At 42.6% G+C, this 27,666-nt stretch overlaps 2 protein-coding genes across 2 annotated transcripts in view; both read right to left on the bottom strand.

The window, feature by feature from the left end:
* Positions 1–11,519, bottom strand: part of LOC108258234 (uncharacterized) — a 51,546-nt gene extending 40,027 nt beyond the window's left edge. The window contains 5 exon segments of the mRNA XM_053675920.1: positions 7,819–7,938; positions 8,732–8,818; positions 8,941–9,073; positions 9,790–9,938; positions 11,374–11,519. Coding sequence (XP_053531895.1) covers positions 7,819–7,938; positions 8,732–8,818; positions 8,941–9,073; positions 9,790–9,861 — 412 coding nt within the window. The 5' untranslated portion in view covers positions 9,862–9,938; positions 11,374–11,519.
* Positions 11,520–14,138: 2,619 nt separating this feature from the next.
* The window catches only part of LOC108258218 (zinc finger protein 850), a 40,201-nt gene continuing 26,673 nt past the window's right edge, over positions 14,139–27,666 (bottom strand). The window contains 7 exon segments of the mRNA XM_053675919.1: positions 14,139–15,560; positions 16,409–16,525; positions 19,189–19,275; positions 19,403–19,517; positions 20,232–20,290; positions 27,241–27,424; positions 27,576–27,642. Of these exon segments, the coding sequence (XP_053531894.1) occupies positions 14,281–15,560; positions 16,409–16,525; positions 19,189–19,275; positions 19,403–19,517; positions 20,232–20,290; positions 27,241–27,424; positions 27,576–27,642 (1,909 nt within the window). The 3' untranslated portion in view covers positions 14,139–14,280.

Raw genomic sequence — 27,666 nt, 5'->3', positions numbered from 1 at the left:
CTGCTCATGCCAAGTTCCGGTCCCAGGTCGAAAAGACGGCCAACCCAATCTTTGCTCATGCCACGTTCCAGTCTGAGGTTGAAGAGATGACATCTCAAGCCAAGTTCCTGTCCGAGGTTGAAGAGACAACCTCTCAAGCCAAGTTACTGTCCTCTCACGCCAAGTTCCTGTCCGAGGTCAAAGAAACGGCCTCTTATGCCAAGTTCTTGTCCCAGGTCGAAGAGACGGCCAACCCAAGCTCTGCTCGCACCAAGTTCCTATCCCAGGTCGAAGAGACAGCCTCTCAAGCCGAGTGCCTGTCTGAGGTCGAAGAGACGACATCTCAAGCCAAGTTCCTGTCCGAGGTCGAAGAGACGACCTCTCAAGCCAAATTCCTGTCCGAGGTCGAAGAGACGTCCTCTCACACCAAGTTCTTGTCCCAGGTCGAAGAGACAGCCTCCCAAAACATGTTACTGTCCCAGGTCGAAGAAACGGCCAACCCAAGCTCTGCTCAAGTCAAGTTCCTGTCCCAGGTCGAAGAGACGGCCAACCCAAGCTTTGCTCACGCCAAATTCCTGTCCCAGGTCAAAGAGACGGCCAACCCAAGCTCTGCTCATGCCAAGTTCCTGTCCCAGGTCAAAACTGACATCATGACCAACCAGGTTCTGCTCATGCCTGAAGCTGATATCACGAACAACCAAGTTCTCCTCAGGCCTGAAACCGACGTCACGAACAACCAGGTTCTGCTCACGCCTGAAGTCAACGTCACAACCAACTAAGTTATGCTCACGTCAGAGTTTGTTGACATGACCAACCAGGTTCTGCTCACGCCTGAAGCCGAAATCACGACCAACCTGGTTCTGCTCACGCCTGAAACCGACGTCATGACCAACCAAGTTATGCTCTCGAAAGGAGTCTGTTGACACGGACCACCAAGTTCTACCCACACCCGAATCTGCTGACACAGATGACCAAGTTCTGCTCACGCCAGAGTCTGTTGACGCGGACAACCAAGTTCTGCTCGTGCCCTAGTCTGCGGAGACAGATAACCAAGTTCTGCTCGCGCCTGAAGCAGATTTCATGACTAACCAGGTTGATGAATGCCTTTTATTGTCACTATACTTATGTAAAATGAAATTAAGAGCCACTCCTTTTTGTTCCGTGCAAACATGTACATTCAATAAACAAGAAGAATAAACAGATAATACACAGATAAATAAACAAGATAAATAAACAGATATACAAGATATGCAAGATAGATATGCAAGATAGATATTGGGGTGGATGGGGGAGGTACTATGAAATGCACAGTTTTGAGACACTATATACATATGCTGTGGACTCAGTACATGTGTTTGTTTATCATGGTAATAGCTTTCGGGAAGAAACTATTCTTAAATCTACTAGTCCTTGTTTTGATGCACCTGTAACGTCTGTAACGTAAGGGCAACAGATTGAACAGATCAAAGCCAGGGTGAGAACTGTCCTTAATGATGGTTTTTCCTCTGCTGAGGCAACGGGAAGTGTAAATATCCATCAGGGAGGGGAGAGGGCAGCCAATGATCTTCTGTGCTGCTCTTACTACTCTCTGAAGCCTCTCCCTGTCTGCTGCGGTGCAGCTACCGTACCACACCATGATACAGTATGTCAGCAGGCTCTCGACGGACGAGCGGTAGAAGATCAGCAGCAGATTGGAGTCCAGATTGTACTTCCTGAGAACCCTCAGGAAGTGTAGCCGCGTTTGAGCCTTCTTGATAACCGCTGTGATGTTGTCCGACCAGGAGGTGTTTGCAGAGATAAGGACGCCAAGAAACCGGACGGTGTGGACCTTCTCCACACACTCACCATTAATGAAGAGGGGGGCCAACTCAGTGTTGTGTTTTCTGAAGTCTACAATAAGTTCCTTGGTTTTCTTGGTATTTAGAGTCAGATTGTTCTTTGAACACCAGGCTGCCAAGTTTAGGACTTCCTCTCTGTAGGCTGCCTCCTCTCCTTTTGAGATAAGTCCGACCACTGTGGTGTCGTCAGCAAACTTGATGATAAGATTGTTGTTGTAGACTGGTCTACAGTCATATGTGTAGAGACAGTACAGGAGGGGGCTCAACACACAGCCCTGTGGAGAACCTGTGCTCAACGTGCGAGTGGAGGAGAGGTGGGGTCCGAGTCTCACTGTCTGGGATCGGTTGGTGAGAAAGTCCTTTATCCAGGCACACGTGAGGCGGGGGAGGCCAAGGGTGACCAATTTGGTGACGAGAATGTCCGGAATTATTGTATTAAAAGCCGAACTGTAATCCACAAAAAGCATCCGGACATAGCTCTGTTGTTGCTCTAGATGTCTCAACACATAGTGGACAGCTACGGCGATAGCATCCTCAGTGGATCTGTTTGTACGATAAGCTGATTGAAAAGGATCAAAATCTGGGGGGAGGTAGTCCTTGATGTGCTGAAGAACCAATCTCTCAAAGCACTTCATGATAACTGGAGTGAGGGCTACAGGACGATAATCATTCAGGCTAGTGGTGGGCGACTTCTTTGGCACTGGGATGATTATGGCTGATTTTAGGCAGGCCGGTATGACTGCTTGGGCCAGGGAGAGATTGAAAATTCTGGTAAAGATGTGGGCAAGCTGGTGGGCACATGAGCTGAGCACGTTACCAGGTACACCGTCTGGGCCAGCAGCCTTCCTGGGGTTCACTGCCAGAAACATCCGTCTAACATCGTGTTCCCTCACAGTAAGTAGAGTGGTGCAGGAACCAGGAGGGCATGGAGGCAGGGCTGGACTGGTACGGGGGCCAGATGAGGGTGGAGGTGGGGCTGGAGCAGATGAGTGCTGTTGTTGTGATGTTTCAAAACGAGCAAAGAAGCAATTTAGCTCTTCTGCCAGAATCGCACTCAGGTCTCCTGTTGTCCCCTCACGGCCTCTGTAGTTCGTGATGTTCTGTATGCCCTGCCACACCTCCCGTTTATTTTTGCTGGACAGGTGGGACTCTATGCTCCTCTTATAGGCCGCCTTAGCTTCCTTAATACCACCTTTCAGGTTGGCACGGGCAGCTCTGTACAGAGCTCTATTACCAGACCTGAAGGCAGCGTCGCGGGCTTTGAGTAGTGTGCGGACCTGTTTGGTCATCCATGGTTTCTGGTTTTGGAAAACCCGGATGTTTTTTTCCCACAGTCACATTTCCGACACAGAACTTGATATAGTCCAGTACCGTTCCTGTTAATGTTTCTAGTTCTTGATGTTCAAACAAATCCCAGTCTGTCTGTTCGAAGCAGTCCTGTAGTTTGCAGAATGCATCATCAGGCCAGGTGGTAACAGTCTTTATAGTGGTCTTGACACTGCGTCTGAGGGGGGTGTAGGCAGGGGAGAGCAGTAGGGAGAGATGGTCTGATTGGCTGAGGTGGGGGAGAGGTATGGCTCTATACGCGTGCTTGATGTTTGAGTAAACATGATCCAGAGTGTTCGCCCCTCTAGTAAAACACTTAACATGTTGATAGAATTTCGGGAGTACAGTCTTCAAGTTCGCCTTATTAAAGTCTCCTGCAATTATGTGAACACCGTCGGCTTAAGCCCGCTGCTGTTCGTTTATGGTGTTCAACAGGAGAGAGCGCGCCGTGTTCACATTGGCGTCGGGTGGAATATACACAGCCGTGATAATCACTACTGTTAGCTCTCTCGGTAGAAAAAAGGGCCGACATCTTAAAGACATGTACTCGAGGTCAGGGGAACAATGTTTGTCTATCATTGTTCCGTTGTTACACCAATTCTCATGCACATACCCCCCCTCTGCTCTTACCGGAGTCCCCAGTCCTGTCCCAGCGAAGCATAGTATGACCTGCTAGCTGCATGCTAGCATCGGGTATCCTCGGATGAAGCCAGGTTTCAGTAATAATCAAAACACAGCAGTCACGAACGTAGCAATTTCCAGCTAGTTGTAATTCCAAGTTGTCGATTTTATTCACTAGGGATCTGGCATTGGAGAGAAACAGGCTCGGTAAAGGTGGCTTGTGTGGTTGTTTTCTTAGCCTTAGCATAATACCGGACCTGCATCCCCGCTTTTGCTTCCTCTCCCTCCTCCGTCTGCGCCGCCTTCTAGACCCGACAACAATCCACGGAGAGCCCGGCAATCTCGCTATGTCGTCTGGGATGTTGTGCGTGTGATGAAACATTCTCGTAATAGGTATGCGGTGTTGGTCCCCAATATCCATAAGGTTCTGACTTGTATAGCGGATGTTCGTGGAACCGATAATGCTCAAACAAGTAATAAAGAAATAATACAAAAACAACGAAAGAGAGCACTGGAAAGGAGAGCCGAGAGCCGCAGCAACTGTGTGCGCCGCCATCTTGAATCAACATGAGTTCTCCTCATGTCTGAGACTGACGACGTAACCATACGGAGTTCAGGCCGCAAAGTCGATGGAGAATGACGCTCAGAATCTCTGCGGAATTGAGGAGGCCACTCAGCCACCCTGCTCTGCTGAGGAAGTTTCTCCACCTCCCATTGCAGCAAAAAGTTTTGCTCTGATTTCGTGTTCAGCTGAGGACGTCGTTCTGCCTTCCTGCTCCGCTGAGTACACTGCTCAGTCGCCCGGTTCATGTGAAGACATTTTGCCCAGAGGCCCAGGACCGCCGGGGGAGGGAGTGTTCGACCTATGCACAGGTTGTGCATGGGTCGAATTTCTTTCGGCTGTAATAGCCAATCGGACGCAATTTCCCACCATGATCTTGATCTAGCAGTCCACTTAGTATGTTTTCATGAGTGTCTACTTGCATATGGAAGGATTTTGATGGGTTGGGCAACTCGTATAAAACTTGTATAAAACTTCCACTTTAACACTTACTTCCGGATAACACTGTGCTGAGGTCCGCATCTAACACTGTGCTGAGCATCCCCCCAGGCACCAATTTAACAGAAAACACAAAAAAGTGGCAAAATGTCAAATTTCTTCCTTGCCTGCTGTACAGAGTCACACGCACAATGCATGTGCGGAGCGCTGCGCATGCACATTACAAGTCTCTCGCAGCTTGTGTTTCTGTACTTGGCCGGGACGGCTTACACACATGGTGTTCTGATGTTGGTCAGATGAAAGGAAACCAAAAAAAAAAACCTGCCACACTGGTGAGCTGACATGTCTTTTTTATTCACAATCTTCTCGGCAAGCTCTGAACTTATTTTCAAATGTGTTTGTGTGTTCCGATGTCACATGGCGATGACACAACCGAACCCCACAGATACACAACTTGTTATTGGCTGTTTGTTTATCACTCCTTTATCAAGGCACATGATACACTGTTTAGGATCCAAGGACAGTGCACACTTGAGGGTTGTTCATGCAACCAAACTTCATGTCTGTTTACATTTTATCGAGTGTTATACTGAACATTTTTTCTATCATTACCGGTAAAGGTGTACCGTTGATCAATACCGATACCGTTTTATCGCCCAGCCCTAGTTACTATAATTAAGTGTCTACTACCTAAGGGAACTAAACATACTTTTAGATAAAAGGGCAAGCATGAGCAGCCATCTAAGTAATTAGTTAATTTACCTCTGTCCAAGAGTGACTAGTTTTGTGATCGCGAGATCCGCACACAGCCGGCGCAAGACTCTCTAAGAGACATAGGAATCCTAAAGAACGAGCACAATCTAAAAGTATGGAATTAACTAGAATTAATCAAATGTTAAAGATTAAAAGCATTTACAAACTCGTGATCTACAAATAATTAGGGTATAAATACATTTTATTTATTATTGGAGTCAGGTTTAATTTAAGAGATAATCAAACAGAATTGGAATAACAAGTTTAATAATTGCCCACCAAGTAAAACCCACCTAAACTGTGCCCATCCCACATATACAGCCTCGCTCGAGTAATATTAAGTCATGAATATAAAACCCTTTTCTCAGAAAGAAAGAAACAATCCATCAAATATAGGTTACCACATCTTTACGCACCTGGCTGAATACACATCTATTCATGCCTGTAAGGAAGGGGACACTTGGCAACATAAAGGGTCATATCAGCTATAGAGTAGGGCTGATTAGTTAAAATAATTTTTCATAACTGACAATACTGATTATCAGTGTAGATTTTTTAATACAGTAAAGGACACTTTCACAAAAAATAAATAAATGTAAAAGCATGGTACAATGCCGGCAGTGATGCTTTTCATAGCAGTACATCAATAACGCAAGGGCATTGGAAATAAAAGTAACCAACAACTCTTAGTAAGTGAAATATAATAAATAGTTATATTATGTTATAATAAAAAGTTATAAATGTCAGAATTACAATATTTATATATATATTTTTAAGTATTAGTAAGACATGTAAAGCAATTTCATAGTTTGACAAGGCCAGTTAAAATTAGCCTGGTTAATTTTTGCTAGCAAAATAAGATGATGAACATCTACGTAATTTAGTAGAAATACAAGTAATGTACAGAGATTGCTGAAACACCTTTCGGAGAATATATACTTTCTGGGGAAGTAAGTATTCTTGTACGAGAGAAAGTTAACGTCCCCTGACTTAAGCTCTGGAACTTTTCTTTTCTTTGGCACCACTCCAGAACCTACCGCTTAAAAGTAGTAAGAAATTCTAAATTGCGAATGAAAACTGGTAGGCCTTTAGACTTCATGTTGGACCTTTCAGCAGGTAAACCTGCTAACACTTGTGGGGACCAGAAGAAGGAAAAACACTGCAGTGCTACAGCAGGACATTCCATATCCAGCTTTTGAGCTGCACCATCAAACAGCAGAAGGAATTATTGATCTCATGCTGCATGTACTCGGCAGCCAAAGGGACAGACTGGCAAAGCCTGTATATCTTGTATTTCTTTATTTGAAAGGCCATGCTATTTAATAATGAGGTTGAGCACTTCCTCTTCATAAGTGGTGAGTGCAGCAGCTGAAGAGAATGTGTTTGCTCTGGCTTGCACATTTCAGTGAACTGCTCCACCTGTATGGCCCAGGTCATTCTACACTCATCTATATCTTCCACGTTGCCATCAGAGTCTCTCTGGGGCGGCTCAGCAAACTAAAAAGAAACAAAAATCACCCTACTGTTCCACCATCGTATGTCAGAATTTATTTTTTTTCAACAAATGTGACCTATCTGGAAGAAAGCACACACACACACCAGGCTGCATCAGAAATGTCCTTTACTATACCCAGGCAAACCAAGTAGGTATTACAGGCATCATCTTCCTGTGTTGAGAAGAGGTACAGTTCTCAAGACAAGTACAAATACCCACCTTCTTTGAAGCCACGGTTTGATGATACCACATGCTCATGTTAGCACCTGTTTGCAAGCTAAACAGAAACTAGTTTAGAGGCTTGTCACAGTGGGATCAAAAACTAGCAAAAAAAAATCTTAATATTCATCATCATAAAATGACTCACTGAAGTACGTTATCATTCTAAACCAATAGAGCAAGTATAAAAAATGTTCTCAAAGAGGTGTAAAGTGTAAAAACTGAAAGACAGTGGTGAAGACAACTGTATAGCTGACATGACCCTCTACGTCACCACACCCCACCTTCCTTACAAGCATGAAAACATGTCTTCTCTTCAGCAGGATGGTGAAAGCTTGGTATCCCATACATCCTGTGATATACCAAGTGAACTGACTGAAATGCAACAATAAACTGCCAGCTGTCTGACTGCCTCACAGCTACCACTGTTGCTGAATATCATGTGGATGTGGAGAACCCTTGATTTCACACATGATACAGCAGGTCATTCCTGACTGGGAGCTTCCATGACAATAAATGTTGATATTAATAAACTGTACAGTATACCAAGAGTTTGAATGAGAATGAAAGTGTCAGTGTTACTCAACCCCAGTCTCTCCTTGTATGGAGGTTGTCTTCATCTTCAGACTCTTCCTTTTTTACATGCTTCCTTTCATATTCTCCATTATTTTGGTCTACATCTTCCACAGAGTTTGATGTCCCAGCATCTGAAATTCCAAGATTTACATTTAAATACTGTCAACTCAAGTAAAACTATAAAGAACAAAAGGGAAACCAATGCTGAAGGACTGGTCCAGTCACAAATAAAGCCTAGTGAAGACTTCAAAAAATTATTTATAGGGGTGTAACCATACACGATTTAATTCAATTCATTATACTGGGTACAAAATTATCCAAAATTTGAATGGAAAAATACTATGACTGAAAGGAGTACTACTTTTTTTTTTTCCTGATTCATAAACAATGAAAAACAATGTGCATTTTGTCTTACAAAGGTTTAATATTGTAAAACAAATGTACTACAGATTTACCATGTCTTAAAACTAAATAGATAAATGTATTAATTCTCACAAAAATGTGAATGCATAAGCCAGTCCCTTCAAGATTTTGCGATTGCAGAACCTTACACAAAATAAAGCACACACTGCAATATTCAGAAGAGCTTGACATTTTTTTTACATTACAGCAGATTTTATTGTGATTTTATTATGTTATTGTGACCTCATCATCAGCCAAAGCTCTCTTTCATTCATGAGTGACAAACATGAGTACAACTAAAAGGTCTCATTTACCAACAAAAAAAAATCACGGCGAAAGACAATTTCGTGCAATTGCACTTTTGACAATTCAAACATGATTAACTGAATGCTGATATCACAAATTTCCATATCGCACATCACCACAATTTTGATTCCTGATGCATCGTGTCACGTGTCATGTATTGTTACACTCCTAGTTATTGAGTTTCAGTCTGGACCGTAATACACCCTGTTGTCTTACAGAGATCATCTTTATCTTCAGGTTCTTCCTTTTCCACATGATTCTGTAGGTCCACAGGTGTGATGTGTCCCACAGAGACTGGTGTCGCTTTAAAAAAGTACAAAATATAAATGGGGAAAAGTCAGTGATGTGGTTCATTCACAAATTAGATTAGACTAAAAAATATTTCTGAATATTAGACTGGACTGTAATGAGCCATATTGACTTACAGAAGTATTCTTCATCTACAGTTTCTTCCTTTTTTACATGTTTTTGAAGGTTCACACAGGTGATGTGTTCTACAGAGTCTGATGTCCCTCCATCTGAAGATGTATATTTTTCTGTCTGCACATCCCCACAAAGCTAATGAACAAAGAGTAATAATACTTATTTACAAAAGAAAGTCGATTAACTGATATTGCATGTGCAAAAGTGCTCTTATACAGAATATCGTCACGGCTGTGATTCGGCCGTAGAAACGAGGCTGCAGGTAATCACAGCAGTGCCGATATTCAGTACAGCAGTACAACTGCGAGTGTGATCTTGCTTTTATGTAACAGTTTTCTTAAAAAGAAATTAAGATCAAGTAACTAAAACTTCAGACACGATATGGCCAAATGGTTTATTTTTGCTGTCAGTGGAAATAATTCCCAAAACAGCCACAGCTAGATAGAGCTTTCCATGTTGCCGTGTAACACACAGACTAACTGACAGCCTGTAGTAAGTGTAGTAACAATTTCAATGTAATGATCTACTGCTAGATTTGTAATTTATGCAGCAAACACATAAGTGGAGTGATACACACAGTGAAATGTCTCAGTGTCGTTATACTAAATATCAGCACTCTTGGAATGTCACTTGACCAATCAAATTAGTGGACTGAGACTAACTGTGGTATAGCACAACATATAGTCCATGAGGATACTGAAGAGATGTTAATAACATGGTTTACTTGATTAGTAGAGCATGCACCTACCAAGGATGGAAGCTGATTAAGAGAAGAACATTCACACCGTCAGGTGAATCTCTTAGTTATTAAAAATGTTATGTTTAATTGCACACATATAGATAACTGTTACCTGTGAGTCAGTGGGACCAGGATTGTGTGGAGGTTTTCTAGAAGAACACGGTCGCATCCCTGCTGATTCCATTATAAGGTCTTATTATGAGGTCTAAATGGTGTTTCAGGAAAAGGAGGCTCTGATCATAAGCATAACTGCAGAACCCACTGTAAAGTTAAAAGAAAACAGGGAGAACAATAAAGCAATACGCCCTAAGAAGCCATGGTTTACAGTGATTTAAAAACAGCTAAGTGGTATTTTAAGGCATTCAATTCAATTCATGTTTGTCCATTGTGTGTGTGTGTGTATATATATATATATATATATATATATATATATATATATATATATATATATATATATATATATATATAATTTTTTTTAAAAAATACACAAAATATACATATACATATCCACTCAAAGTCTTTCCACAACTCTCTCTCCAAAAACTGTAAGCCTTCTGTTCCACTGGTGGATCCACATTCACCACATGATCACCATCACCAATACCAGGAGTTACATTAACTGTAACTTCAAGCGGCTTAAAAAAGAAATCTCTCAGTGTGCTGGTTAGCTCCCTGTGACCAACAGATTTTTTCACCAACAGAAAAAATCTGTTGGTGCCTCAGTGACTACTTCGCTCAGAGAAGTGGTCAATCACAGCTGTCAATCATGACGTCAGACCTCCCCGTTTCTATAGCATCAAATAACTGACTAAAATCAAACTTATTTTAAAAACAAAAAACTTGAACTTACATCAGCGTGGTACAAACTACATAATATGACAGAAACCATCTTTGGAAAAAAATTATTTTAAGTGTACTTTGATTGTTTAGTTTGTCTCACGTCCCATTAGATTACATGGAGGGGGCGGGTTTTATGACCTATACTGCATCCAGTCACCTGGGGGCGATCGAAACATTTTGACTTCACTTTTCAGTACTCACCCTTAGCTGCACGCCGCAAAATCTCGCGAAAGCACTACACCATCCGGGTATTTCTCGCCTACTGTATAGTAGGGCTGTAAGCGATTTCGGCGCAGCCCGATGTAACAGAATGAGTAATGTGAGCTAGCGAAAACAAAACAATTAGCACTGTAGTCTGGTGTATTATTGTATTGTATGTTACCGCGCTAATGTATATATAAAAGACACGGTTTCTATGGGGTTTCCGCCGAAACTGGTATATTAGCATAACAAATGCAAAATGCAGCTCTTCGATTTCTCTCTCATTAATTTCAGCGTCTCCTTTCTTTTATATCTTCCTCCTGTATCCTGTCCATCTCTTTCAACCACTCATCCACGCGTATACCACCCAGTAAATCATAGTTCACAACTAACCTGACCCTCCGGAACTATCCGTGTTATAAAAATGATTTAATACTCCACTGTATTATTCTCTCTGTACTGCACTTCGAAGGTTTGGTATTCAGTCACTAACTATTAGCCGAGCAGCTCAGCTAGTTAAATTTACCTCAGGTTTTAAAGTAGAACATAGTGAACATCCTCAAATACAGACACAGTAACAAGCTTGTTTTTAAATCGATCAAATCTGTTATTGTATATAAACCAGTCAGGAATATTTTCATGAAGAAAAGATTACCTCAATGAGAAAAATTTACCATTCACTCAAGGATGAAAAACCGCAATTCCTCTTCTTCTGTTGGACCTGTCCCAAATGGCACACTTCCCCATTGTGGCCCTCCTCTGAGTGCACACTTTGATGACGTCAGCGAATGCCGCGGTCACACTAGGCCATAAGCATGCGTATTCTTGTTGGACGCCACTGTGAATGTCGGCGGAATCTGAATATGACATCATCACACTTCAGGGCTCTGAAGTTTTCATATGTAATGACGTTTTACAGCAGTAAAATCTCAGACAATATTTGAAGCAATTAAAAAATAATAATTTTATGTTTCCATCTGTTTAATATACCATCTGTTCCTGTTTTCAACGAGACCGCAAACCAGGCAGACTGTCTTTTAAGTTGTTTTTATAATCTTTCAAAGCTGTGTTGTGAAGTACAGGATTGCTCGATACCGCTAAAATTAGCACTTCCATTTTTTTCTTTCTTTCTTTTTTAATAAAAAGGTCATGCAGGGACATCATGATCATCTATTAGTCACATCTCTTTACGTGATACGATTACACAGGTCAGAGATCACCAAATCTGAACTTTCATCATGCAGCGTAGTACAAAAATACTACACGTGAGCTGGCATTTCTGTTCTGCCATTTCGGATGTGTTTGAATGGAAGAATGGAGTGCTAAGGCCTACTGTGACCGCCACATAAGGAACGAGTCCACGAGTGCAATGGGGTGATTAATAGATGGCTTTTGGGATGGACTCGACTTTGTGACACCGAAAAGAGGAAGATGTTGCCGGTTGCTGTTATTTTGCGCTTGTCGGATGGCTTGCTATGCAGAGACATCAGCATCGTTTTTATCAGATACAGAAACTAAGGCTTCTCCACTAAGTATTAAATAATTTTCAGTTAGTGTGTTCAATACTTTTTTCTTGTATCATTGCTCTTCATTACACATAACTTCATTTATGGACTTTAATGTCTGGATTTCTTTATATGTGTAGATTACTTGAGTTAATACCAAAGTCTGGTGAAAATTTCATGTGAATAATCTCATTGGAAATATATTCACTGAAAAAAAAGTTCAATACTTATTTCCCCCACTGTATTAATTATAACATGCACTGAAGATGAATTGCCCAAAATCCTACCAGTTTGTCTTTGGGGAATGTTGTTTGTCTGTTGGCAGATTGGCGAGCCTCAACCCATCCTTGCTCTTGAAGGACTAGGACTTTTTTGGTGGCTCCTTATATACTATAATTAGATGATTACATCACCTTCTTATTTCAACTTGTCACATCGCTATTAGTCCTAAATTGCCCAGTCCCAACTTTTTTGGAACATGTTGCATGCATCAATTTCAAAATAAAAGTTTATCTTCAATAAACTATGCAGTTGATTAGGTAAAATATCAGATAATTCATCTTTATACATTTTTTGTTTAAATACAAGTCAAAGTACATTTCCAAATCACTCCTCTTTGTTTTTATTAGCACCTACTGTCCCAACTGTTTTCAGAATTGGGGCTGTATATTAAGCTGGTTTCTGTCATCTGGTTTTGTTGAAACATTTGTAGTTACACACAATGATTACACTTTATATCCTATACCATGTACCTATGTAATGTTTTCTGCCACCTCCATGCTTAACAGCTGGCAAGGTTTTCTCTCCATCAAATGATGCTCCATATACCTTAACATACCTAATAAACCTTTTGTGATTGTGGACAGAATTCATCAGTCAGCAGGCACTCCAAAATATCTCTGGAATTTCTATCGAAATATTGTTTTGAATGTTTCAGATGCACTTTTGTGACGAGGTTACAGGTAAGGTTTCCTTCTGATGACTCTTCCATGTATGCCGTAATTGTGCAAGCAACACTGCAGAGTAGAATGATAAACCACTGTTTAGCTAAATCTTGTGTCAGCTAAATCTTTCTTCAGGTCCTTAGGTTCATTTAGGTATTTTGCATTTCCTTTCTGCCCAGCATGCAGGCAATATTTTGCACATGCTACAATTACTATTTTATTTATTTAAGTTAATGAAATATAAAGTACCTGTATATTAACATTTGCAAAAAAAAAAAAAAAAATCAATCAATTTGAACTGTTTGCTCCAGTTTTGCATACAATTGTGCAAGTTAAAGATGTTGTGGTCATTCAGGTATAAATCACACTACCATGGGTTTAGAATTTAATTTTAAGGCAAAACAGTGCCTCTGTTAACATTGGGATCAATGTAACTAATTTTTAAACTTACATAAATCCATATTGGACTGAGTTCTCTACAAGAGAATTTGTTTTATAATTCAGATTTACCAGTCATTCAGAATGTTTCAGTTACTTTTTAAGAATTGTAAGGAGTAAGCCCGAAAACTCCCACTGCTAGTGATGGAAAAAAATAAATGTACAATTCTAATACAGTTCTGCACTGCTTGGAATTGATTCAGCTGATGGTGTTGACCTTGTTGTTTACAACCATTTCCCTAAAACATACATGATAAGAAAAATATATTTTTCCTTCCTGCTTGTCCAGTAAATCCCTCTTGCCCACCTTAGAAATTAGATGTAAAAAAGAGAAAATGAGACGTTTTTAATGGTGGAAAAAGTCTTTATTTCATTAAAAGCAGTAATGAATTATACTGCAAGAGAAAAACACAATCAGTGGAGTCAGGTGGAACCAAGAGCATCTTTTTTATGCAGCTTAACTCTGTGCATGGTGGTGGGTTGTGCATTATGGGAAATGAAGACAGGGTTCTGGAATCTTACCCATTAGTAAATTGAATGAATCCCACATACCATGACCAGCACCAGCCTTTATTACAGCAATTACAGTTAAAGCAATTAAAGTACAGCAATTAAAGTACATCTCAAATCAGTAACTATGCTAGGAGAATTTGTTGTAGTTGTATGAAAATACTCTTAAAAACTCTTCTGACATTTTGAGCATTCTTACAGCTTTTCTCCTGTGTGAATGCGCTGGTGTCTTTGTAATTCACTCTGTCGAATAAAGCTCTTCCCACACACTGAGCAGTGATACGGTTTTTCTCCTGTGTGAATGCGTTGATGTGTTTGTAGGGTACTCTGTCGATTAAAACTCTTACCACACTCTGAGCAGTGATACGGCTTTTCTCCTGTGTGAATGCGCTGGTGTCTTTGTAGATTACTCTGGTGAATAAAACTCTTCCCACACACTGAGCAGTGATACGGTTTTTCTCCTGTGTGAATGCGCTGGTGTGTTTGTAGATGACTCTGTCGATTAAAGCTCTTCCCACACTCTGAGCAGTGATACGGCTTTTCTCCTTTGTGAATGTGCTGGTGTGTTTGTAGATGACTCTGTCGATTAAAGCTCTTCCCACATCCTGAGCAGTGATATGGCTTTTCTCCTGTGTGAATGCGCTTGTGTTTTTGCAGATCACTCTGTTGAATAAAACTCTTCCCACACTCTGAGCAACAATATGGTTTTTCTCCTGTGTGAATGCGCTTGTGTTTTTGTAGATCACCCTGTCGAATAAAGCTCTTCCCACACTCTGAGCAATGATAAGGCTTTTCTCCTGTGTGAATGCGTTGGTGTATTAGTAGGTCACTCTGTCGAATAAAACTCTTCCCACACTCTGAGCAGTGATACGGTTTTTCACCTGTGTGAATGCGCTGGTGTTCTTGTAGATTACTCTGTTGAATAAAGCTCTTCCCACACTCTGAGCAGTGATAGGGCTTTTCTTTTGTGTGAATGTGCTGGTGTCTTTGTAGATGACACTTGTGAATAAAGCTCTTCCCACACTTTGAGCAGTGATAGGGTTTTTCTCCTGTGTGAATGCGCTGGTGTGTTTGTAAATTACTCTGTCGATTAAAGCTCTTCCCACACCGTGAGCAGTGATGGGGCTTTTCTCCTGCGTGAATGCGCTGGTGTTGTCTGAGGTTACGCCGGTGAGTGAAACTCTTCCCACACTGTGAGCAGGGATAGACTTCTTTCTGCATTTGTTTATTAGAGGAGTTACTGTTGAGTGCAATGGAGGCTATTTGATGAATACTGGAGCTTATTGCGGTGATATGGTTTACGTCTTTTAACTCTCCTGATTGTAGCAGTCTCTCATATTCCGTATAGTGGTATCTTCTGACGTGTTTGTAGAGGGTAATTTGAGATATATAGGAAAATGAACACCAGCAGCAGGAGAAGACTTCTACCTGGGCTTCATCCATGTCTGGAAAATTAAAAGTATTAGAAACTCATTGTAAAAATGGTTAAACTATTTTTAGAAAAAAAGAATGACTCAGCAGCAAAAGGGATAGCCTGGGCAGCCTGTATATCCTCTGTTTCCTTATTTGAAAGGCCATGCTCTTTAATAATGAAGTTGAGCACTTCCTTGTTATCATAAGCTCTGAGTGCAAATCAGATAGGCATCACAGGCATCATTTTCCTGTGTAGAGAAGAGGTACAAACCTCAAGACAAGGACAAATGCCATCTTCTTTGAGGCTAAGGTATAATGATACCACAAAATGCCTCAGAAGTTAATTTAGATGCTTGTCACTGTGGGCTCAAAATGTAGTAAACATTCTTAAGCACATTATGATAAAATGACTCACTGAAATATGTTATCATTCAAAACCAATAGAGCAAGTATAAAAATAGCCAAATGGACTAGGTACACTACCTCAAACAGAAGTGCTCTCAAAGAGCTGTAAAGTGTAAACACTGAAAGACAATGGTGAAGACAGCTGTATAGCTGACATGACCCTCTACGTCACCTTCCTTACAAGTGTGAAAACATCTCTTCTCTTCAGCAGGGTGGCGAAAGCTTGATATCCCATACATCCTGTGTTATACCAAGTGAACTGACTGAAAGGCAACAATAAACTGCCAGCTGTCTGTCTGCCTCACAGTTACGACTGTTGCTAAAGGTCTTCTGGATGTGGAGGACACTTGAATTCACACATGATACTGGAGGTCTTTCCTGATTGGGAGCTCACATGACAATAAATGTTGATATTAATAAATTGCATAGTATAGCAAGAATTTGAATGAGAATTAAAGTGTCATTGTTACTCAACCCCAGTCTGTCCTTGTACGGACATTGTCATCTTCAGATTCTTCCTGTTTTACACGCTTCCTTTCAAATCCTCCATTATTTTGATCTACAGTTTCCACAGAGTTTGATGTCCCACCATCTGAAATTCCCAGATTTACATTTAAATACTGTCAACTCAAGTAAAACTATAAACAACAAAAGGGAAACCAGTGCTGAAGTACTGGTCCAGTCACAAATAGTTAAGCCTAGTTAAGACTTCAAAAAGTTATTCATAGGGGTGCAACAAGACATGATACAATTCAATTCATGATACTGGGTACACATTTTGATATTCTCAGACTATTTCAAACAAAATTTGAATGAAGAAATAATATGAGCGAAGAGTGTTTTTTTAAAATTTCTGAATCATAAAGAATGCAAAACAAAGTGTCTGTAAAATGTTATTTTTTACTACAGTTTCACTATATCTTAAAAATAAATACATAAATGTATAAATTCTCCCAAAAATTTCACTGCATAAACCAGTCTCTCCAGGATTTTGTGATTTTGCGGTCACAGAAACTCTGCAAGTCAGAGGAAATTGCAATTTTTAAAATGACGAGAGATTTGGGCCAAGATGCATCATGTGACGTCATCACAACGCGCATTCAGCCAAAATCCTCTTTGATTCACGTGCGTCAAACCTGAGTACAGCTAAAAGGTCTCATTTACCAACAAACATCAATGTGAAAGACCATGCAAAACAATTTTATGCAATTGCAATTTCACCAATTGAAGTAGTTCTCTGCAAAAACCGTAGAAAAATCTTCGCAAATCACATCACAAATCTTTTTAAAAGCCGCAGTAAAATCAAGCAGTTTTGACCGGAATAATCACAAAAAATAAAATCCCCGCTCTCCCAGTCCTCTCTCGCACACCCCGCCCTCCCAGTCCTCTCTCGCACACCCCGCCCTCCCAGTCCTCTCTCGCACACCCCGCCCTCCCAGTCCTCTCTCCCACTCCCCGCCCTCCCAGTCCTCTCTCCCACTCCCCGCCCTCCCAGTCCTCTCTCCCACTCCCCGCCCTCCCAGTCCTCTCTCGCACACCCCGCCCTCCCAGTCCTCTCTCGCACACCCCGCCCTCCCAGTCCTCTCTCCCACTCCCCGCCCTCCCAGTCCTCTCTCCCACTCCCCGCCCTCCCAGTCCTCTCTCCCACTCCCCGCCCTCCCAGTCCTCTCTCCCACTCCCCGCCCTCCGAGTCCTCTCTCCCCACCCTCCCTCCCTCCCAGTCCTCCCCGCCCTCCCAGTCCTCCCCGCCCTCTCTCCCCCTCCCCGCCCTCCCAGTCCTCTCTCCCAGTCCTCTCTCCCACTCACCGCCCTCTCTCCCCACCCGCCCTCCCCAGTCCTCTCTCCCGCTCCCCGCCCTCCCAGTCCCCTCTCCCACTCCCCGCCCTCCCAGTCCCCTCTCCCACTCCCCGCCCTCCCAGTCCCCTCTCCCACTCCCCGCCCTCCCAGTCCCCTCTCCCACTCCCCGCCCTCTCTCCCCACCCGCCCTCCCCAGTCCTCTCTCCCACTCCCCGCCCTCCCAGTCCTCTCTCCCACTCCCCGCCCTCCCAGTCCTCTCTCCCACTCCCCGCCCTCCCAGTCCTCTCTCCCACTCCCCGCCCTCCCAGTCCTCTCTCCCACTCCCCGCCCTCCCAGTCCTCTCTCCCACTCCCCGCCCTCCCAGTCCTCTCTCCCACTCCCCGCCCTCCCAGTCCTCTCTCCCACTCCCCGCCCTCCCAGTCCTCTCTCCCACTCCCCGCCCTCCCAGTCCTCTCTCCCACTCCCCGCCCTCCCAGTCCTCTCTCCCACTCCCCGCCCTCCCTCCCAGTCCTCCCCGCCCTCCCAGTCCTCTCTCCCCCTCCCCGCCCTCCCAGTCCTCTCTCCCACTCACCGCCCTCTCTCCCCACCCGCCCTCCCCAGTCCTCCCCGCCCTCCCAGTCCTCTCTCCCCCTCCCCGCCCTCCCAGTCCCCTCTCCCACTCCCCGCCCTCCCAGTCCCCTCTCCCACTCCCCGCCCTCCCAGTCCCCTCTCCCACTCCCCGCCCTCTCTCCCCACCCGCCCTCCCCAGTCCTCTCTCCCACTCCCCGCCCTCCCAGTCCTCTCTCCCACTCCCCGCCCTCCCAGTCCTCTCTCCCACTCCCCGCCCTCCCAGTCCTCTCTCCCACTCCCCGCCCTCCCAGTCCTCTCTCCCACTCCCCACCCTCCGAGTCCTCTCTCCCCACCTGCCCTCCCAGTCCTCTACCTCCCCCTCTGCGCCCTCTCCCCCCTTCCCAATCCTCTACCTCCCTCCTAGTCCTCTCCCCCCCAGTCCTCTCCCCCGCCGCACCCTCTACCTCCCTCCTAGTCTTCTCCCCCCAAGTCCTCTCCCCCTCCCAGTCCTCTACCTCCCTCCTAGTCCCCCCCCAGTCCCCCTGCGCCCTCTCCTCCCTCCCAGTCCTCTCTGCCCTCCCAGCCCTCTCTCCCACTCCCGTCCTCTCTCCCACTCCCCACCCTCCCAGTCCTACCCTCCCTCCGAGTCCTCGCTCCCCCTCCTAGTCCTCCCTCCCCCTCTCTGAAACTTATATTTGTAAGTTTGTGGATTTTATTATAAACAAATGGGAAAATAGCCATTAAAAAACAAAAGCAATATAAAAGAAAGTTTTTAACCGATTAATTGAAGAAAAAATATAATCAGCCGATTAATCGATTATGAAAATAATTGTTAGTTGCAGCCTTAGTATTGTTACACCCCTAGTTATTGAGTTCTAGACTGGAACATAATACACCCTGTTGTCTTACAGAAATGGTCTTTATCTTCAGGTTCCTCCTTTTTCACATGATTCTGAAGGTCCACGGGTATGATGTGTCCCACAGAGACTGGTGTCACTTTAAAAATGTGAAGTACAAAATATAAATGGGGAAAAACCAGTGATGTGGTTCATTCACACATTAGATTAAACTAAAAATTAGTACTGAATATTAGACTGGATTATAATATGCCATGTTGACTTACAGAAGTTTTCTTCATCTACAGTTTCTTCCTTTTTTATATGTTTCTGAAGGTTCACACAGGTGATGTGTTCTACACAGCCTGATGTCCCTCCATCTGAAGAGGTATATTTTTCTGCCTGCACATTCCCACAAAGATGATGAACAAACAGTAATCATGCTTATTTACAAAAGAAAGCAATATTGCATGAGCAAAAGTGCTGTTATACAGAATATCGGCACGACTGTAATTCAGCCGTAGACACGAAGCTGCAGGTAATCACAGCAGTGCCGATATTCAGTAAAGCAGTACAACTGCAAGTGTGATCTTGCTTTTATGTGATAGTTTTCATAATAAGAAATTAATATCAAGTAACTAACATTTCAGACACAATATGGCCAAATACTGGTTTATTTTTGCTGTCAATGGAAAAAATTCCCAAAACAGCCACAGCTAGATAGAGCTTTCCATGTTGCCGTGTAACACACAGACTAACTGACAGTCTGTAGTAATAGTTTCAATGTAATGATCTAGATTTAGATCTAGCAAACACAGATAAGTGGAGTGATACACACAGTGAATTGTCTCAGTGCTGTTATACTAAATATCAGCACTCTTGGAAGGTAACTTGACCAATCAAATTAGTGTACTGAAACTAACTGTGGTTTAACACAACATATAGTCCATTAGGATACAGAAGAGACGATAATAACATGGTTTACTTGATTAGTAGGAGAGCATGCAACCTACCAAGGATGGAAGCTGATTAAGAGAAGAACATTCAGACAGTCAGGTGAATCTCTTAGTTATTAAAAATGTTATGTTTATTTGCACACATATAGATAACTGTTACCTGTGAGTCAGTGGGACCAGGAGTGTGTGGAGGTTTTCTAGAAGAGCACGGTCGTATCCCTGCTGATTCCATTATAAGGTCTTATTAAGAGGTCTAAATGGTGTTTCAGGAAAAGGAGGCTCTGTTCATAAGCATAACCCACTGTAATCTAAAATACTTCATGTAAATTATGAAGCTTTCATTTAAAAGAAAACTGGAAGAATAAACAATGATTTAATACGCCACTGTATCATTCTCTCTGTACTGCACTTCGAAGGTTTGGGATTCAGTCACTATTAGCCGAGCAGCTCAGCTAGTTAAACTTACCTCAGGTTTTAAAGTAGAACATAGTGAACATCCTCAAATACAGACACAGTAACAAGCTTGTTTTTAAATCGACCAAATCTGTTATTGTATATAAACCAGTTAGGAATAATCAAATATTCACTCGGGAATGAAAAACCACATCCTCTTCTTCTGTTGTAAGTTTACAGCGCCTCCTTCTTCTTCTTTTAAGTTTTATTGGCTGTTGGTAAACCATCTTTTTGGTGCATTACCGCCACCAACTGGATAGGAGCAGCAAAAGTAGGTATAAAAAAAAAAGAAGGGAAAAAAGAGAATTGGGTATATTTCAAACTTAAATCGTGTTATAAATGCCTGGTAATCTTAGATACTTGAATAATGCACTATATACTTTCTCTTGTCCTTAACCACTTTTTAGTAGACTTTACACTGTAATGTGGATTACACCCATATTGAGTAGTTTTTCTTTAAGCTCAGATATTATATGCTGTACAGTTAAGGAACACATGTTCCACTGTCTCTGCTTGGCTGCAGTATATGCATCATCCTGTTGCATGTTTTCCTATTATAAATAATGACTGATTTAAACCTGATTGTCCTATTCTTATACGAGTAATAATTGTATCCTCTATTGGTTTATTATAGACTATCCTCTCTGTATTAACTTGCTTTTGAATACTGTATCATTGCCTCTTTTTTTTTTTTTTAGTTCTCTGACACATTTCTATTGTCATCCATCCATGCATCCATCTTCTATACCGCTTATCCTTCCTTCAGGGTCACAGGGAACCTGGAGTCTGTCCCAGGGAGCTTTCTATTGTCACTCCATTTTAATTAATGCTTTTCTATTTGTTTTTACCTCAATTTTTGCGGTATGTTAATGTTGGTATTGGGTTTGTCCAGTAGGGGGCGGTGGTGCATTGTATTGGGGTGCTGTACTGTTAGAAGCAGAGAAGAAAGCACAGTGTGGGGGCGCGCGCTTGAGTGTGTATTGCTGGCTACTGAGACGAGTCCTAAATAAAAGAGACCATCAAGATGCAACAGTTCTCTCTGAGTTTTCCTCAGTATCTAAGATTAAACATTTTACTTAATGGAACCAAAATGCAATATTTGGGTGCCTTAAAGCTTGTTTAACCAATATATCAACAGTTTTACTGCCCTCCACTTCCACATGTGCTGGTATCCATAAAAATGGCAGGATTAACTGGATGTTGTGGATTCTGAATAAACTTACAAGAATTTCATATATGTTCAATTTTGCTATTAAGGCTTGCATATCATCACTGATAATCATGCCCAGGTCTCCTGTAAAAGAACCACCAGGGTTACATTTAGTTACCTTTTTAATTTCAAAAGGAGATAATTGAGACTTTGGATGTGGCATCATTTGAATCTCGCAGAGAACAGCGTGGAGCAAGTCTACCCAATTTCTACCTGTTTCCATCATTGCCTTAATAAGTCTGTCCTTAATTGTTCCATTTTTCTGTTAAATAATACCTGAGCTTTGAGGATGGTACGATATGTGAAAGTTCCAATGATGCTAAGGTATATGAAAAGCTTTTGTGTCACTTTTGCCACGAATGGAGTGCAGTTATTACTGTCATTCGATTGCAGGATGTCATATCATGGTACTATATTTCCTTGTGCTTGCATTTTCTTTAGAGCATGGGAAAGCCTCAAGACACTTAGAGAATTTGTCAGTGATACCCAGTAAGTACTTTAGGTTTCATACTGATGGTATGTGTGTGACATCAATCTGCAGGCTCTGAAAGGATGTGTCAGGTGGCTGTTGTGTATCATTTTTAGCAGTTTGGCCTTGAACATTGGCTCTGGCACAAATCAAACAGGCATCCAGGAGTTTTAAATTTCATGGTTTTAAGTTTCACAGTTTTTACAACATTTGAGATACAAAATCAGTCAGTAATACTTCTGATCACCCCCTTTTGTGCGTCATGAGTAATACGGGGAAAATGATGCAGAAGGAAGGAAGTGTGGATGGGCCACATGACATCATGGGCAGTGAATAATACCATCCAACCCAGGCATACAACCCTCCATATGCCAAAAGGATAAGTCAGCCTATGTACCAGAAGTCTGAATAAACATAATATAATATCAATATCACAGGGGGTGTATGTATGCGAGAAAAATGCAATGGCATCATGGATGTGAGAAGAGGGTGAGCCCTCTATGGCAGCCCACTTAGCCACCTCACGAAACAATTGCCCCTAGCAGAATCTGAATCAACAGGATCATGACCACAAACCTTAACAACAGCAAGTTGCTTGCGAAACACAGAGGCTTCCAAGGGGTAAGAGACTAGTGTAGCATGTGAGATAGGTTTACTGTCAGCAGCTATAAAGCCACATGCATGCAATATCCTTGGGCCACCCCGAATGGATATCTAGAATCAGTGTAAATAGTCACCATTTGTGCATGAAAGAGAGCTCGGTGGCTGGGGCAGGTTTAAAAGAAATTGAGTGAACCTCATGAACAATATTGGGTAATGAACCCTTAAGTGTGGTGTTGTCTTTCCCTTTTGAACATGAACCATCGACATAAATATAGGTGTGCAACAATTATTGGTACCCCTTTGAATTAATATCAGAAAAATATATTTGAAATACATTCCCATTGATATTTAAAAATTTTTAGTACTCCTGGGTGACTAGGAACTGGAAATTGTTCAACCATGACTTCCTATTTTACATATCTATTTTATAAATATGAGGTAACACACAGGCCAAATTCCACACATTCATAGCAATGGGTTAGACCAAGAAATATAGCTGTGATGTGCAGTAAAAGGTTGTTGTGCTTCACAAAATGGGAACTTGCTATAAAAAATAGCACAAGAATTGAAAATGCCCATTTCCACCAATAGGGCAATAATTAAGAAGTTCCAGTCGACTGGAAATGTTATGAATCAACCTGGAATTGGACGTGTGTCTATATCGTCTCAATGCACTGTGAAGAGGACGGTTCGAGTGGACAAAAAATCTCCAAGGATCACAGCTGGAGAATTGCAGAAGTTAGTTGTGTCTTGGGGTAAGAAAGTCTCCGAAACTACAATCCAAAGTCACCTACATCACCACAAGTTGTTTGGAAAGGTTTCAATAAAAAAGCCTCTACTCTCATCCAAAAACAAACTCAAGCATCTTCAGTTTGCGAGACACTACTTGAACTTCAAATAGGATCAGGTTCTATGGTCAGATGAAGCCAAAATAAAGCTTTTTAACAATAAACACCAGAGGTGGTTTTGGTGCACACAGAGAGGTAGCCATAAGGAATAGTTCCTCATGCCCACAGTTAAATATGGTGGTGGCTCTTTAATGTTTTGGGGCTGTTTTTCTGCCAGAGGACCTGGACATTTTGTTAGGATACATGGCATAATGGACTCTATCAAATATCAACAGATATTAAATGAAAACCTGACTGCCTCTGCCAGAAAGCTTAAAATGGGCCATAGTTGGATCTTCCAGCAGGACAATGATCCAAAACATACATCAAAATCAAAACAAAAATGGTTTACTGACCACAAAACCATCCTGCCATGGCCATCCCAGTCCCCTCACTTGAAACCCATAGAAAACCTGTGGGGTGAACTGAATAGGAGAGTCCACCAGCATGGACCTCGAAATTTGAAGGATCTGGAGAGATTCTGTATGGAGGAATGGTCTCAGATACCTTGCCATGTATTCTCCAACCTCATCAGGCACTATAGGAGAAGACACAGAGCTGTTATCTTGGCAAACGGAGGTAGCAAAAAGTATTGACTAAAAGGGTGCCAATAATTGCTGCACAACTATATTTAACAAACATATATATTTTTTGGATAAACCTGTTTGTGTTTGCAATTGTGTGATATCCATTTTTGTGTATGTATTTTTGTGAATTTTTTTTTTAAAAAAGATCAAAAGGTTAAACAATAAGGACAAATTTTCAGCCTTCTTTGCTCATATTTACCAAGGGTGCCAATGTTAGTGGAGGTCACTGTGCATAAATCCATGGTGGACTGATTTCTCTACAAGAGAATTCATTTTATAATTCAGATACAATCACAGTCCTTCAAGAGATTTCAGTTACTGTTTAAGAATTGTAAGAACTAAGGCCTAAGACTCTTCCTGCAATTGATGGAAAAATAATACATTTTAATTCTGATACAGCTCTGTTAACACTGTTTGGAGTTGATTCAACTGATGGTGTTGTCCTTGTTAAAAGCAGTTTCCCTAAAATCTGAGAAGAAAAGAAAAATATTTGTCTTTCCTGCTTTTCCAGAAAATCCCTCTTGGCTGGCTTAGCAGTTATATAAAAAAGTGAGCAAGAGATTTTTAAAATAATGAACATGTCTTTATTTAAATGTTTATTTAAATAAAAGCAGTAATGAAGCATACTGTAAGTGAAAAACACAACAGAATCAGGTTGAACCAAGAGCATCTTTCTATTAATGCAGCACAACTCTATGCCTGGTGGTGGGCTGTGCATTACTGAATCATTTCCAGACAGTGACAAGCACCGAAAGGTCCCACGAGAAACTCTGGTATATTCACAGCATACAATGACTACATTTATCCACACTAATGTTTCAAAGTTTGGAATGATTTAGAAAATGTCACATTTTCCATGAAACCCACAATCTTTCATGCATCAAATAAGTTGCAAAAGGAACAGAAAAGAGTCAACACACTGATAAAGTTAAAAATGATTTCTGATTGAAAAAATTTAGTGCTTCAAAAACTTTGCTTTCATCAAAGAATCCACCATTTGCAGCAACTACAGTCTTGTAGACCTTTGGCATTCAGTTTGTTTAGGTCATCTGCATCAATTTCTCTCTGTGCTTCCTAAGGCACCTCTCACAAGCTGGATTGGTTTGATGGGCACGTTTTTCATACCATGTGCTCAAGATGCTCCCACAGCAGATCAATAGAGTTGAGATCCAGTGATTGTGCTGACAGAACCATTAGACACAGAATTCCACTGACAGCTTCTTCCCTACAAAGGTTTTGCATAATTTTGAGCAGTGCTTTGGGCCATTGTCCTGCTGTAGGATGAAACTGGCTCCAATTCATCACTGTCACAGGGTATAGCATGTCATTGTAAATAGAGTAATAAACTTCCTTGTTCAAGATTCCTTTCAAATTTTACAAATTTCCCACTTTCCAGCACCAAAGTGCCCCCAAACCATCATATTCCTTGCACCAGGCTTGACAGCTGGTGTCCAGAACTCCTCCAGCAACTTTTCATTTGTTCTGCACCTCATTAATGTTTTTCTCTACACCTCACTTAAGGCCCTTTCACACTGAGCATGATGCAATAAAGCAAAGCGAATCACAGACGAACAGTGTTTTCACACCGAATGCTAAACGATTGAATGCCTTCAGCTAATTCACGCCTGCACGATAGGTGGCGCTGACGGAGAATTCATTTTATGCCTGCACACACAGTGGTCTTTGACCGCTGAGAAGAAGAATCACTTAAATGTTGGCACACAGCACCACAACACAAACTGTTAAGAAGCACAGAAAGGAACTCGTTATTTTATGTGGATTCTACCCGGAAAGGGAGGCAGAACATTTGTGTGTGTGTTTTTTAACAGCGCCATCAAGCTGTTTTAGTCCGAATTAAATAATGTGAAATATAATGCAGTTATACAGCAGTGGGACAAAACCCAAGTTTAATCCCCAAGACCAGCCCAGTTGTTTTCTTGGTGGAAGAAACTTCTGAAAAATGGAAAGGCAGCTGGTGGTGTTGATCTTACTGTAGAGCAGATCAAGAACCTTGGTCCAGTGGCAACATCGTGGCTCCTGGCACTTTTCAACGACTGCCTAACAATTCTTAGAATACCAAAAGCATGGAGAAAATCAAAGGTCATTGCATTGCTGAAGCCAGGAAAATGCCCCGCCGACGCCAAAAGCTACTGCCCAATATCTCTTCTCTGCCACACCTATAAGCTGTTCGAGCGCTCAACCGGCTGGCACCCGTAGTCGAGCCCCAACTCATACCTGAAAAGGCTGGGTTCTGACCCGGGATGTCCTGCATATGCCAGACACTAATGCTGACGCAGTTCACTGAGGATGGCTTCAAACTCGGTATGATTTCAGGCGTGGCATTATCGACCTATCTGCTGCCTGTGACATAGTCAACATCAAGGGACTGCTTATGAAAGTCGCGAATATTACCAAGGACAGAGGCTTCATGAAAATTCTCAATGAGCTGCTCCACAATCGCAGATTCCAAGTCCATCTCCACACAGGGAAGGGTCACTGGCGATGTCAGAAAAATGGTCTTCCACAGGGTAGCGTCCTGGCCCGAGCCTGTTCAATATCTACATGAATGACCAACCCAGCCCGCCCCAGACACAACGTTTCTGGTATGCAGACGATCTGGCCTTAGCAGCGCAGAGCAGTTCTTCGAAGAGGTAGAGTCGACCTTGTGTGAGGCTTTGAAACATCTAGGACAGTACTATGAGGCCAATTGCCTTAGGCCTAACCCCTCAAAGACACAGACTTGCGCATTTCACCTGCGCAACCACCAAGCGAGGAGAGCCCTGAGTGTCACCTGGAATGGTGTAGCGATCGATCACTGCCCTCACCCAAGATATCTGGGGATCACTCTGGACAGGGTGTTCACGTACAAAGCTCACTGCTTTAACACCCGGCAAAAGGTTAACTCGTGCAACAACTTGCTGCAAAGGCTGACGTCAGCCAGCTAGGGCACAACGGCTCACACTGTGTGAACCACTGGCCTGGCACTGTGCTTCTCTGCTGGCAAGTTCGCCTCTGGCACCGCTCCATAGACACCACGCAGGTGATCTCCACGCTGAATGGCACCTGCCTCAGCGTAACCGGATGCCTCAAGCCGACCCCACTCAACCAGCTGTACCTGCTAGCTGGAGTCGCTCCCCCAAAAATCTGGAGAGAGTTTGCCTGTATTTATCGAGATGCAGAAGCAGGAGCAAGCCCCACGACACCCGCTGCACAAACACCACCTGCCCGCCTAAGGAGTCGCAAGAGCTTCATGAGTTGCATGAGCCCTCTGTCGGGCGACCTGTCCAAGGCACACCGCTTGTTCTGGCAGGATAAGTGCCCCCTGCCCGACCCCTATGTGCAGCCCGCTGAAAACCTGTCGCCTGGGCACAAACAACCGAGGCCAA

Source organism: Ictalurus punctatus, chromosome 25, assembly GCF_001660625.3.
Source record: "Ictalurus punctatus breed USDA103 chromosome 25, Coco_2.0, whole genome shotgun sequence".
In the NCBI taxonomy this organism is placed as follows: Eukaryota; Metazoa; Chordata; class Actinopteri; order Siluriformes; family Ictaluridae; genus Ictalurus; species Ictalurus punctatus.
This window is presented reverse-complemented; position numbering and strand designations above follow the sequence as displayed.